The sequence below is a fragment of the Leptopilina heterotoma genome, unplaced genomic scaffold, assembly GCF_015476425.1.
Source record: "Leptopilina heterotoma isolate Lh14 unplaced genomic scaffold, ASM1547642v1 Lhet_10, whole genome shotgun sequence".
Taxonomy (NCBI): Eukaryota; Metazoa; Arthropoda; class Insecta; order Hymenoptera; family Figitidae; genus Leptopilina; species Leptopilina heterotoma.
In genome coordinates, this window is record NW_025110813.1 from 943733 (window position 1) to 958440 (window position 14708).

Here is a 14708-nt window from a genome sequence, read left to right on the forward strand (position 1 = left end):
TGCGCGTACAAAAAAAAACGCACAATTTGCACTCTCTTTTATACTGTTGTTATTGTTAGTTGCAATTGCACTTAACAAAAATAATTCATTGGTCCTTGAAGTATTGGGGTTTATTAACCCTTGTAAATAACCTTTAAAAGGGTGCTATTTTTAATCCAAACTAAAAATAGAATTTCACAAACTGTCGATTTAATGTAAGGGATATTTTCCTTAACCGTAAATTTATTTATTTACACGCACTAAAATTGATTCAAAAAATTCAAAATGTAATGAATAGAGTGAAAAGTAGACACAGATTTTAGTAAGGCGTTGTATGCAGTTCGTAATTTGTATATATATACAATTATACAGCTGCCTGAAGACGCCAACGTTGTGCAATTGTAGGTCATGTGACATAACCTCAAAATTTTCTAACTGTCAGGACTGTCATTTTTGACATATGGGAAGTTTCCACCCGCATTGCGTTAAAATTTTTACGAATAATTGAAAAATCAACAATGGATTCTGTTGAAAAATTACAAGAGCGCATTAAGGAATTAGAGAAGCAATTGGTTGAATTAAAATCAAAAGATGGTGAATTTTCTGCTAGAGATAAAGTTGAACAAATGTCAAGTGAAGTGGTCGACACTAATCCATACAGGTAATTGTTTTTTTTTAATTATTTAAATGTTTTTCTATATTTACTAAAATGATTGTATAAATCGTTTTACGATTAATCACTTGAATTGTTGAATTATAATTTATTTTTCTATTCTATTTTATATTTTCTTTCAATATGGAACTTTACGTTCATTTTTATGCATAATTATCTTTTGGAAATTCAATTTCAGTCGATTAATGGCATTACAACGAATGGGTATTGTTAAAGATTATGAGAGAATTCGAAATATGACAATTGCAGTTGTAGGCGTCGGTGGAGTTGGAAGTGTAACAGCAGAAATGCTCACTAGGTGCGGTATCGGAAAGGTAAAAATAAAATTTGATTTCAATTAGTCCTAGGCAATTAACTGTTAAATTTTGACAATTTAATTTGTCAATTTCAAACATTAAATAATTAGCAAATGTTGCGTGCGAAACGCAATATTCAATTTATTATTATTATTATGCAAATTAGAAAATTTTTTATTCACAAATATAAACTTCAATTTTTAAGAAATTTCAGATTCAAAATTTAAAAAATTCACTTATTGAATTCAAGTATTTTAAATATTTTTTAATAAAATTCTACTAAAAATAGTAGAATTCTTCGCAAGAATTAAATTACTTTTTTTATATAAATAATAAAATTCTTTTCAGGAATTCAATAATTTTCAACACAATTTTTAAAAAATTTCTCGAAAGGATTCAATTATTTTTCAAGAATTGTTATAAAACTTTTCAAAAGAATGAAATTATTTTTATAAATTGTAAGATTCTCCGCAAGAATTGAATTATAATTTTTAAAAATAATAAAATTCTTCTCAGGAATTCAATTATTTTTAATACAATTTTAATAAAATGTCTTGAACTTGTTCAATTATTTTTAAAAATTATAATAAAATTTTTTCTGATCTAAATTCAATTATTTTCAAAAAAATTGAAATACAAATAAAATATTCAAAAAATTCAATTCAAAATATTTAATTATGTATTTTGAAAAATTTTAATATCATTCTTTGGAGGAATTCGATTATTTTCATAAGTAATGAAATTCTTTGCGAGAATTCAATTATTTTTAATACAATTTTAATCAATTTAATTCAATTTATTTTCAGTTGAATTTTTATAACATTTCTCCAAAGAATTCAAATACTTTCAAAAATAATAATTATATGGAAAAATATTCAATTATTTTCCAGAATATATAAATAAAATTCAATAATCAAATTTTTAATTACAATTATTAACATGCATTTTAATAGGTTAAAGGAAATTCTTCGTAAAATTAAATTATTTTCATAATTTTCAAATGAAAATTACTTTTAAAAAAACTATTATTTGCAAAAAACTTAAAGAAATTCTTCAAAAAAATTTAATTATTTAGGTACGAAAACTTGATAATAAAATGGTTATTCAATATAATTTAATTTTCTATCGATAATTTTATTATAAAATTTAAGAATAAAAAATTATTAATTACAATTATTAACAAAATCGATTATACTAAAAAAAATGAAGTTAAATTCTTTTAAAGAATTCCATTAATTTGAATATTTTAATAAAATTCCTTGAATGAATTCAATTATTTTAAAAGATTGAAATAAAAATCTGAGAAGAATTTAATTATTTTCTAAAAATTTTATTAAAATTCAATAATCAAATATTTTTAATTACATACAATAATTAATAAACACGATTATTTATAGAATTTGAAATAAATTCTTCAAAAAATTAAAAGAAATTCTTCTAAACAATTCAATTATTTTCAATATTTAATTTAAAAAAAATTCTACTCAAGAATTCAATGATTGTTTCATAATAAAATTCTTCGCAGGAATTCAATTATGTATTTTCAAATCAATTTTAATGAAATTTTTCTAAGCAAATTCAATTATTTTCAAAATTTTTCCAAAATTCTTCGAATTAATAATAAACCAAATTTTTTTGAACCAGTTTTTTTTAAATAAAATGGTACTTGAAAAAACATTTTTTAAATGCCGGTATTCAAAAACCGTTTTTTTTTTTAAATACCGGTTTCAATTTTAAAACCGAAAACCGGTTATGGATTTTCAATACCGCACAGATCTATTGTTTCATAATAAAATTCTTCGCAGAAATTGAATTATTTTCAATTCAATTTTAATTAAATTTTTTGAAAGAATTCAATTATTATTTTCAAAAATTTTGACAAATCTCTTCGCAAGAATTCAATGATTTTTAATACATTAATGTTAAAAATTAGAAAACAAAAAAGCAAATATGTAGCTTTAAACTGCGAACAGATTACCCGAATACAGCGATTATTATAGAAGTTTTAATAAACATCAAATAATTTATTAATTTTCTCTAATCTTTGATTAATACAATTAATACAATAACGAAGAATTAAAGTAATTAATTATAAAAATAATTATAATAGTAGTTGTAAAAAAATAATAAATTAAAAAAATGAAAGAATTGGTAACAAAAATTTATTGAATTAATTATTTCAGTTGGTGCTTTTCGACTACGATAAAGTGGAATTAGCAAATATGAATCGACTCTTCTTCCAACCGCATCAAGTGGGTCAGACTAAAGTCGACGCTGCGGCGAAAACTCTGAGATTTATTAATCCCGACGTTCAAATAGATACTCACAATTATAATATAACACTCGTTGATCATTTCCAACAATTTATGGATACAATTAGGTAGAATTTTTACTCAATTTTCGACAGTAAATTACAAATTAATTTTTCAAACTTTACTACTAATCTTTCCAATCGATTTATTATTCACAGCACTTCGAGTCTATCAAAAGGACCCGTAGATCTTGTTTTGAGTTGTGTCGACAATTTTGAGGCTCGAATGGCCATAAATACCGCGTGCAACGAACTCAATCAAAAATGGTTCGAAAGCGGTGTCTCCGAAAATGCCGTTTCCGGTCATATTCAATTTATCATTCCCGGAGAAACTGCCTGCTTTGGTGTAAGTATTTAAATTAAGCTTAAAAAATCAGTTTCAGAAACAAAAGGTAGAAAAGTAGAAAAAGAAGGTAGAAAAAAGTAAAATTAACAATTATTGTGAAAAACTTTTTTTCTAGTGTGCTCCGCCATTGATAGTTGCGTCAAGTATCGACGAGAAAACACTGAAACGAGATGGAGTTTGTGCAGCATCACTGCCAACAACAATGGGAATTGTTGCCGGCTTTTTAGTGCAAAATTCATTGAAATTTCTACTCAATTTTGGCACCGTCTCGAATTATTTGGGCTACAATGCAATGCAGGACTTTTTCCCCAGTATGACATTGAGACCAAATGAAAATTGCGAAGATAAATATTGTCAACAACGACAGAGGGAATATTTAATGAAGCCAAAAGTGGAGCAATGTGAGGAATGCCTGGAAGATACACCTTTACACGAAGACAACGAATGGGGTAAAAAATATATCAATAAAATTATCTCCAATTATAAAAATTACATTTTTGTAAATAATAAAAGTAAAAATATCTTTCTTTTTTGAATTTAAATTAACAAGATTTACTTTTATTATTTATATTAACTTTCCTTACTTTCTATTTTAATCTTCTTTCTTTACTTTAATTCATTTTTCAATTTTTTCCCCTTATCTTACTTGCTTTTTGAAATTCTTTCAAGGTATTTGCCTAGTCGACGAAACGGACACAGAGTCAGAGGAGAAAGCAACGAATATTTTAACTGCCGGCTTAAGAGCGGCTTACACTCTTCCAACGGCTGTCATCGAAACAGCACAAGAACAACTTTCGGACGGTCCAAGTTTAGAGGAACTCATGGCACAAATGAAGTCTATATGAGAATTTTAAAAAACAAAAAACTTACTTTGTTTCTTCCATTTTATATTGTCGATGTATTTCTTTTGGTATAAAAGGTAAAAATACAAATACTATGTATCAAAACGTTCGAAGCAAATATTGTGACCCTCCTCCTCGTATTCCTCTCGAGTTACCAAAAAACTGGAGAACGTCGGATCCTTACTCAGCAATTTCCCTCCTTCCCAGGCGTACGTGATTGGACTGAAAAATTTCACAAAATTGTTAATTTTTATCATAAATTAAGTCTTAAATAATTACATTTTTATCTGATGAAAAAGGAAAAAGAAACTAGAAAAAGGAAAAAGAAACGAGAAAAAGAAAAAAGGAACGAGAAAAAGGAAAAAGAAGCAGAAAAAAAACAAGAAAAAGGAAAAAGAAATAAGAAAAGAAAAAAGAAACAAAAAAAAGAGAAAAATTCTCAGGGTTTACACAGGTCCAAGGAAGTCAGGAAAATTAGGAAAAAGTCAGGAATTTTTATTTAAAGTAATGGAAAAAATTAAATGTTTGAAATCCATAACAAAATTCTGACTTTTGGTGTCCTTTTTGTTTGCCTCATAAACAATGAAATTACCACAAATTTTAATACAAAACACAATAATTTTTTCTATTTCTGACAATAATTTCTTTTTAATAACTCAATTCTTCAAAAACTATCATAAAATTATTACTTATAAATTATTAAATGAATAATTTTACTTAAATATTTCAAAATTAATTAAAAATAGGAGATGCGTTTAAAATTTTCATAAATAGATGAACTTTAAAAAGTTTTAATTTATATTTTTATAAAATTTCAATTTTGAATGAATTTAATTATAAATGTTTAAAAATTATTTAGATTTTTTAAAAATTTTAATAATTTAAATTCTTCTGAAATTAGTTGAATCTTTCCATAAATATTTAATTAATTATTAAAAATAATAGATTTATAGAAGAATGTTAGTTAAAAACACTAAAAAAAATTTGAATTTTGGATAAGTTACAAATAATTGCAAAAAATCAATTATTTTCAAAAGTGAGAAAATTTTTCACAAAAATTCAATTATGTTCAATAATTTTTAATTTTTCTCGTCAAAATTTTAATTATTTTTAAAAACTTTCATCAATTCGATGATTTTCAGTATTTACTATTTTTAATAAAGTTTTCCAAAAGAATGCAATTATTTAATAAAAATTTAATAAAATTCAAAATAAAGACTTAATTATTTTCATAAATTACAAAAATTTCCCAGGAATTCAATTATTTACAAATTTTTTATAAATTTCTTCGCAATAATTCAATTATTTTTATAAATAATAAAACTGTTCTCAGTAATTTAATTATTTTCATAAATAATTAAACTCATCGCAGAATTTAAATTATTTTTAATACAATTTTAATTAATTAATTAATTAATTTTAATTAATTTTTTTAAAAAAGTTTAATTGAATTTTTTTTTCAAATCATCTGAAGGTTTTCAATTGAATTGTAAACAAATATATTTAAAAATTCTTTAAGAACTTTTTAAAAAATTATTAAACATAATTGATTTAAAGAAGAATTTTAGTTAAAAATTCTACAAAATAATACTTGAATTGAAGAATTTGAATTTATTGATTGCAGAAATTCAATTATTTTCAAATTCTTTTCCGAAATTTAATTATTCTCAAAAATTTTAATAAAATTCTTAGCAAAATATCAATTATTTTCAAAAATTTTCCTCAATTCAATGATTTTCAATACCTAATATTTTAATAAAGTTTTCCAAAAGAATTCAATTATTTAAAAATTTGTTCATAAAATTGTTTATGAGAATTCAATTATTCAATAAAATTGAATATTAAAAGCATTACAGCGCGAATTTTTAGAAATAATTGAATTTTGAAAAGGTTGCAAATTAATATCTTTGAAAATTTGAATCTTTCACACTTTTAACTAACAATTTTGTATAGAATTAATTTTTTAAAAAAGTTTAATTGAATTTTTTTATTGACATTATGAAGTTTTTATTTTTTAAAATATATTTAATTGAAAACTTTCCGAATAACCGAAATTTCGTAAAATTGAGTAGTAAACAAATGGATTTGAAAATTCTCAAAGAACTTTTTCAAAAATTATTAAAAATAATTGATTTAATGAAAAATTTTAGTTAAAAATTATAGAAAATAATTTTGAAGAAGTTACAGTAAGAAAATTTGTATAATAATATAAAATAATGATTTCATCACTCTATTATCTTAAATTATTATAAAACATGAAGAAATCAATCACTCCGAGTCGAAGACTCGGAGTGATTGATTTCTTCATGTTTTTTTCTAATATAATATTCTTTTAAGTTATTGAATTTCAAAAGGTTTGAATTTGAAATTTTTTATAATTTTAATTCCTATGGAAAAATAATAATGATTAGTTATTTATTTAAACTTATTAGTTACTCAAAAAAATGTTCTACTTATTACATTTATTTACGAATTTCTTTTTAATTGTAAAATTATTCGAATAATTTTACAATTAAAAAGAAATTCATAAATAAATGTATTATTCGAATAATTTTACAATTAAAAATAAATTGATAAATAAATGTATTATTCGAATAATATTACATACAATTAAAAAGAAATTCGTAAATAAATGTAATAGAACATTTTTTTAAGTGTCTAACCATTTTTAGAGTGAATCAGAATATTCTTTAGTTTCAGGCAAAAAGTCAAAATTTCGTCTGGAAATCAGAGAAAAAGAAAATTAAATTTTTGTTACAACCCTGAAAGCAAGAAAAAAAGGTTTTTAAAAACAAAATCATCTTCACTTACTCTTCGGCTAACATGACATTAACCGGATATTCAATAGGCGCGAGACTTCTCACTTCCTTGAAAATTCTATCTTGAAAACCAGGGAATTTCGCACTGCCACCAGTGAGAATAATATTTGACAATAAATGCGGCCAAGCCTCCTCTTCACATGCCTTTAAACAATCAATAATCGCTTCTGGTATTCCCATTTGTCGAATGCCAACATCCGATGGATGAAAGAGAATTTCAGGTATCGAGAATCGTTCATTACCCAAACGTAATGTTTGCTGTTCACTATCAACGTTAGGATCCTGAAGAAATCCCCTCCTCAATGATGTGAAATCCGGCAAAACATAATCCTTCACTATCGTGTTTCCCTTCATTTTCGCCGTCTCCATATCATCATAAAAATCCTGTGACACAAAACACGAATCCTCCTTCACCTGATTAATAACATACGTCTCGTCCATCACGTGCAATTGACGATAGGACAAAATTTCCTTTAAATGATTTGTCAATAATTTACCACCAACGTCAATTCGGCGAATGCCCTCCTTCATTTTTGTATCGTTCACATAGGGAACAATGTGAGTGAAACTATAACCACAATCGACGACAATGCAACATTTTGAATTGGGATATTTTTGCTTGTAATTGTAACACGATAAACTGACGGCATTAATTCTGAGGAGGCTGTGACAGTCGAATTCCTCGAAGAATATTTCCTCGAGTGCTTCTTGATTTGAGGGAAAATTGAATGGTGGTTCGGTGAATATTACAGATGTTTGATTTAAATTAACTGGACAGCATTCTTTTGAGATAATATAGTCCCAGACGGTCTTTTGCACATCCCAATTTATGAGATAGCCCTTTTGGAATGGAAGAATGTAAAATAATCCCGAAGCATCGCGACATTCGTCTATTTGATTTCCTACAAATGGTCTGCGTCTTTCACTTTTTGCCTTCATTATACAGTTCGGTATTAATCTGAAAAAGAAACTTTCAATGAATATACAAAATATTTTTTAAAATTTTTCCGTATATTTTCATTAAAGTCTGACGAAATATTTGGTAGGTGGTCACTTTTCAGAATTGCCATGATTTTTCTCTTTTCAAATTCCCTGACATTTCCAGGTTTTCCAAGTTTTTAAAACGAAAATAATTCGAAAACATCAATAACTTCATTTTTAAATAAATATAAAATCATTATTTTTTTATAGAAATTCAGATTTTAAAAAATTTGAAATTCAATAACATAAGAATATTATTATAAAACATGAAGATATCAATAGCTCCGAGTCTTCGACTCGGAGTGATCGCTATCTTCATGTTTTGTAATAATTAAAACTTGCTACTTTGTTACTGTAACTTCTTCAAAAATTATTTTCATCATTACGATTATTCATTTCTAGAATTTTCAACTAAAATTCTTCTTTAAGTCAATTTTTGAAAAAGTTCTTTGTGAATTTTCAAATTCTTTTATTTACAATTTAATTTTACGAAATTCCGATTATTCTGACATTTTCCAATTAAATATAAATTAAAAACTTCAAATAATTAAAAAAAATTCCATTAAACTTTTAGAGAAAAATTAATTCTACAGAATTCTTAATCAGAGTTGCCACGCTTTTCCTTATTTTAAATTCCCTGTATTTTCCAGGTTTTCCAGGTTAAAAAACGTAATTTTTCCAGGTTTTTAAAACTACATTTATATTTTACAAAATTTAATTTTTAATTTTATTCTTAATTTTGCCAAACTCCATGATTTCCAGACAAAACGACTTTTTTCCTGTTCGATTACATTTATTTACGAATTTCTTTAATTGTAAAATTAGTCAAAAACATCAATAACTTCGTTTTTAAATGAAATTATTTTTTTACAGAAATTAAAATTTTCAATAATTTTAAATTCAATTACATATAAGAATATTATTATAAAACAGGAAGATATCGATCACTCTCTTTAAAATTATTTTCATTTCAATTCAATATTTCATTTCTAGAATTTTAAACTAAAATTCTTTTTTAAAATATTTTTTAAAAATAATTTTTGAAAAAGTTCTTCTTTGAGAATTTTTAAATCCATTTGTTTACAATTCAATTTTACCTAAACTTTCGATTATTCTGACATTCTTTAATTAAATAAATTATAAATTAAAAAAAAATCCATTAAACTTTTTGAGAAAAATTAATTTTAAATTTCCTTTAAAATCTTGTCAAAAATTTAATTATTTTTATAGATAATAAAATTATTCACACGAATTCAATTATTCTCAAAAAATTTGAATAAAATTCTTCGAAATAATTCAATTATTTTTAAAATTGACAAAATTCTTCGCAAGAATTCAATTATTTTCAAAATTGATAAAATTCTCCGCAAGAATTCAATTATTTCCAAAAATGATAAAATTCTTCGTAAGTATTAAATTATTTTCAATGTTAATTTTTACGTAATTTTGATTATTCTGACATTCTTCAATTAAATATATATTAGAAAATAAAAACTTCAAGAATTAAAGAAAAATTCAATTAAACTTTTTTAAAAAATAAATTCTACGAAATAGAATTATAATTAGAAATAGTATGAAAAGTTCAAATTTTCTAAAAGATTTTAATTTGAAACATTTTTAAAATTCAATTGTTTCTAAAAATTTACGCTATATTCCTTTCAATATTCAATAATAATCTAAAATTTTAACTGAAATTCATTTTTAAATCAATATTTACTAGAAAAATCCATGAGAATTTAATTATTTAAATATAAAAATAAATATTTTATTAAATAATTGAATGTTTCTTAAAATTGAATTTTTATAAAGACTTTTATCAACAAATTTTTATATGATTGAATTCTCTTGACAAATTTTAATAAAATTTTTAAGAATAAGTTTATTTTTCGGAAATTTGATTAAAATTTTATTAAAAATAATTGAATTTCTCCAAAGAAAAAAGAGTTTTTGAATCTTTTTTTTTATAAGAGATTTTGAAAATAATTGAAATTTTACCAAGAATTTTATTAAAGTTTTTGAAAATATTTGAATTTCGGAGAAAAATTTATAAAGATTATTGAAATTTTGACGAGAATTTTTGTAAATTGTTGAACACAATTAAATTTCTGCGAAGAATTATATTACTTTTGAAAATCATTGAATTCTTGAGACGAATTTTATTAAAATGTCTTTTTAAATAATTGAATTTCTTTGCGATGAATTTTAATAAAAATTTTAAGAATAATTTCATTTTTCGAGGAATTTTATTAAAATTGTATTAAAAATAATTGAAAGTGTAAGACGAGTTTTATTATTTATGAAAATAATGAAATGTTTCCGTAGAATTTAAAAATTTTTTTAAATAATTGAATTTTTTTGAAAATATTTATTAAAGTAGTAGATTTATTAAAAATCATTGAATTGAGGAAAGTTTTTGAAAATAATTGGAATTTCGCCATGAATTTTATTCAAATTGTTGGATACAATTGAATTTCTAAGAAGAATTTGACTAATTTGGAAAATAATTGAATTTATGCAATCATTTTCAATTGCTTCAAAATTCAATTTGTTTTAGTTGTCTTTAACTAAAATTCTTCTATAAATCCATTATTTTTATTAATCAATTGAATATGTATTAAACAATTTAACTAATTTCAGAAAAATTTTAGTTATTAAAATTTTTTTTAAATCTAAGTTTTTTATATTTCTAATTAAATTCATTCAAAAATTGAAATGCGACAAAAAATGTCATACATTTAAGCGTTTAGAACTTCAATGAAATATTTCACCGATTTTTAGAGAATAGTCAAATATAGAATTGAATAATTAGAAGGTAGAATATAAACAAAGGTATTTTTATAACAAAACAATAACAATAAATTAATAATTATTTTGTCTCTTACTTCGGTTTCTCTGTTGACAAGCCGGCTTTTGCATAAAAAGCTCCATTGTCTATTATAAAAGTGGACGTCATTTTTGTAAAGAATATTATTCTCTGTTAGTATTTACAAAATGTGAATAATAATTGATCAGTTTTTCATAATAAAACACCTTATAATTGACGTTTTATAATGAAAATGGTAATTTTTATATTGTTGATGACATTGTTGACTGACGTTGTTGACATGACATTAACCTCAAAATTATTTTTCATGCGCGCGCGCACATCAAAACATAAAGAGTCATTCACAGTATTTTTTCGTGCATTGCTCTTTCTTTAGAAACGGGGCTTTCAGCATAAACAAACAACAATTAAATTTGTTATAAATTAATTAATCATTTCTATACCTATTATAATATTTATTGTAATTTACAAAGTTTTTCGTGTTTTCCAAACTTTTTAACGTATTTAAAAATTAATACAGGGCAAATATAAAGTAAGTAATAAAAGGTAAAAATATAAACAAAGGTATTTATTTAAATATTTAAAAAAGTATTTGACATTTTTTAAAAAACGATTTTGTTATTTTTTCAATTATTACGAGTTTTATTGAATTCGTTACTAGTTCAAGTTTCTTTATATATTTTACTGTTTATTTGTCATTTATTTAGTTAGAGAGAAACAAAAATTAACTTTGTTATACTTTATAGAAAAACAAAACAAATATGTATGTCAACAATTTAAAGGTTAAGTAAAAGTTTATTATTGATTGCTTTATTATTTCTTATTTTATTATTTAACAATTAATCGAAAAAAAATTTTTTTTTTAAACAAAAAGAATTTTTTTTAATTACAATTAAATTAAATTAAAAATATTTTTTTGTTTTCAAAAACTTAAATAAAATTCTTTTCAGGAATTGAATTATTTTCAATTCAATTTCAATAAAATTTTTCATAAGAATTAAATTATTTTGAATAATTTTGATTGAATTCGTTGTGAGAATTGAAATATCTTCAATACAATTTAAATTAAATCGCTGGAAAAAATTCTATAATTATTGTCGAAAATTTAAATAAAATTCTTAACAAGATTTCAATTATTTTCATAATTTATAAAATTGTTTGCAGGAATTTAATTATTTTCATAATTAATAAAATTCTTCGTAGAAATTCAATTAGTTTGAAAATTTTGGTAAAATTCTTTATAAGAATTGAATTATTTTCATAATTTAATAAAATTCTTCGCAGGAATTTAATTATTTTATAGAATTTTAACAAAATTATTTGCAAAAATTTTATTATTTTAAAAAATTTCAATAAAATATTTTATAAGAAAAAGTTTAAAAATAGTTTAGAAAAATTAAATTTTTTTTTTATGTAAATAAAATTCTTTGCAGAAATTAAATTATTTTAGAAAAATTCTTTATTAAGAATTAACTTATTATTTTCAATACAATTTTAATGAAATTCTTACCGATATTTCAATTGTTTTCATAATTAATAAAATTTCTCGAAAGAATACAAATATTTGAAAGAATGTTAATTATAACATTCTTTGCAGAAATTATATTATTTGCAAAAATTTTGATAAAACTTTTGATAAAAGAATTTAAATATTTTTAAAGTTTCTCTCTGTTTTTAATATCATTTTGATTAAATTTCTCGTATAAGAATTAACTTATTTTTAAAGACATTAATTAAATTTTTCGCAAGCAATTTAATTATTTTGAAAAATTTGGATAAATTTCATTATAAGAATTCAATTATATACAGATTCAAAATTATAAGACACAAATAAGAAATAATATAAAAGAAATATTTTTAATTGAAAATAATTTGTTTTAATTAATTTTTAGTATCATTTAGTCTTCAAAGCATGAAATTAGAATTTAATTAATTTTAAAATTCAAATCACGAAAAAGAAAAATTATCAAAAAGAGGAAACAAAAAGCAAAAGAAAACTAAATTTAAATTGCGAATGAATTAAAATGTTAATAAATTAAAATTCGCTTTCAATGGAAATTAATAAATCAAAATATTATAATCATTATAATCACAACATCAAAATGGAATTGAAAAAAACGAACATTTCTTTTTCTTTAATATAAACGAAATTGTATTTGTTTGTTTTTTTTATCATCCTATACAGCATTGTTAAATTATTATTCGATACAACTATTTTTGACATAATGAAAATGATTAAAATTTTCTCGCACATGCATAAGTGTAATCGCATAATGCAGAAAATTCCATAGTTTTTTTTTCCTTTTAAATTTTTTTGTTTTTTTCGTTTAAAAATGTGTGTTATTTTTCTTTCTTTCTCATATTTTGTTCCTCATTTTTTGCAGAACTCTAATAGCGTCTTCCCTTCGATCGTGTGTATTATTCGTATTATATAAACTCAACTAAACGTGATTTGTTTTATTGCATAATAATTATGTAATAAAAATTTGAAAAGCAGAAATGCGCGCAATTGTAATTAATTTTTATTGTCTTATCATTCACCAAAAAAAAAAAAATACTATAGATCTAATTTATAATTTGAATTCTCTCAATTTTTCTTTTCGCAATTTTTGAAAAACGCAAAGAAAAAATGTCTCTGAATAATGAGATTTCGATAGATTTTTAAAATTAAAAAAAAAGAACTCTCTTTTACATTCATCCATGGATACAATTATATTGATGTAGAGAAAAATATAAAGAAACTCATGGCACGTGTTTTTCTTTTGCTCAAAAATTTTTCCCCGAGTTCCAATTTGTTTTCTCTTTATTTATCAATAGTATATTTTTTCATAAAAACACGTTTGAAAAAAATTTTTTTTAACTATATGTTATAAATAGAAACAAACACGCAAGACAAAAAAATTTCTCTCTCTCTTTCTCTCGAAGCACCAACGAAAATTTCACTCAAAATTCGAGAAATGTACAGCAAATTGAAATTACAGAAAAAAAATTCCCTTTTTTTATTTCAAGAACTAAAAAACTATTATTACTATTGGCTTCTTTTTGATCTTTCTTATGTTTCTTTTTTTTGTTCCTGTTGTTCGTGTTCGCTTTTATTTTATTTTCAATAATTTTTTTTTCTTTTCTTTATTATAAAACTAAACTAGATTATTATAAACTTAACGTACAAATTGAGGAGAAAGGGGGAGGGGGGCTCGTGATAATAACTATATTATTATTATTATTAATATTATTATTATTCTTTTTTTTTTGTAATATTATTGTTTGACAGAATAAGAAACGCTTGTGCCGTTCTTGCCTTAATGAAAAAAATTCCAGTCGTATTATTTGAGAAGTGTGTGTCAATAATTGTGTTCTAAATATTATAATTATGTATCTTTTTTTTTTTGGTAGGTGTGAGAATGTGTATTTGAGTGTAATGAGAATATTCACAAAAGTCAAATGAGAGAATAAATATATAATTTTAATTACACGTAATAATATATTATAAATAATAATTTTTTTTTCTTCTTCAAATAAATCGGTTTATACTCGCAATAAAACAGGAGGAGAGCGAGACCGTTTATTTTTTCCTTTCTTTCTTTGTTTTTTTTTATTCATTTATTTATTAATTAGCTTATTACATATACTATTTTGA

The 14708-nt window shown here is 22.6% G+C and overlaps 2 protein-coding genes across 2 annotated transcripts; one reads left to right on the forward strand and one right to left on the reverse strand.

Moving 5' to 3' along the window:
* The first annotated feature begins 471 nt into the window (after window positions 1–471).
* On the forward strand, window positions 472–4552 carry LOC122498752 (ubiquitin-like modifier-activating enzyme 5). Its single transcript, XM_043606660.1, has 6 exons — window positions 472–640; window positions 831–966; window positions 3132–3328; window positions 3419–3605; window positions 3721–4054; window positions 4275–4552. The coding sequence occupies exons 1-6, from the start codon at window positions 498–500 to the stop codon at window positions 4448–4450; spliced, it is 1173 nt and encodes a 390-aa protein (XP_043462595.1). The 5' UTR covers window positions 472–497; the 3' UTR covers window positions 4451–4552.
* On the reverse strand, window positions 4476–11367 carry LOC122498760 (actin-related protein 6-like). Its single transcript, XM_043606673.1, has 3 exons — window positions 11130–11367; window positions 7259–8224; window positions 4476–4669 (listed from the first exon to the last, which is right to left on the reverse strand). The coding sequence occupies exons 1-3, from the start codon at window positions 11198–11200 to the stop codon at window positions 4540–4542; spliced, it is 1167 nt and encodes a 388-aa protein (XP_043462608.1). The 5' UTR covers window positions 11201–11367; the 3' UTR covers window positions 4476–4539.
* Window positions 11368–14708: the final 3341 nt, after the last annotated feature.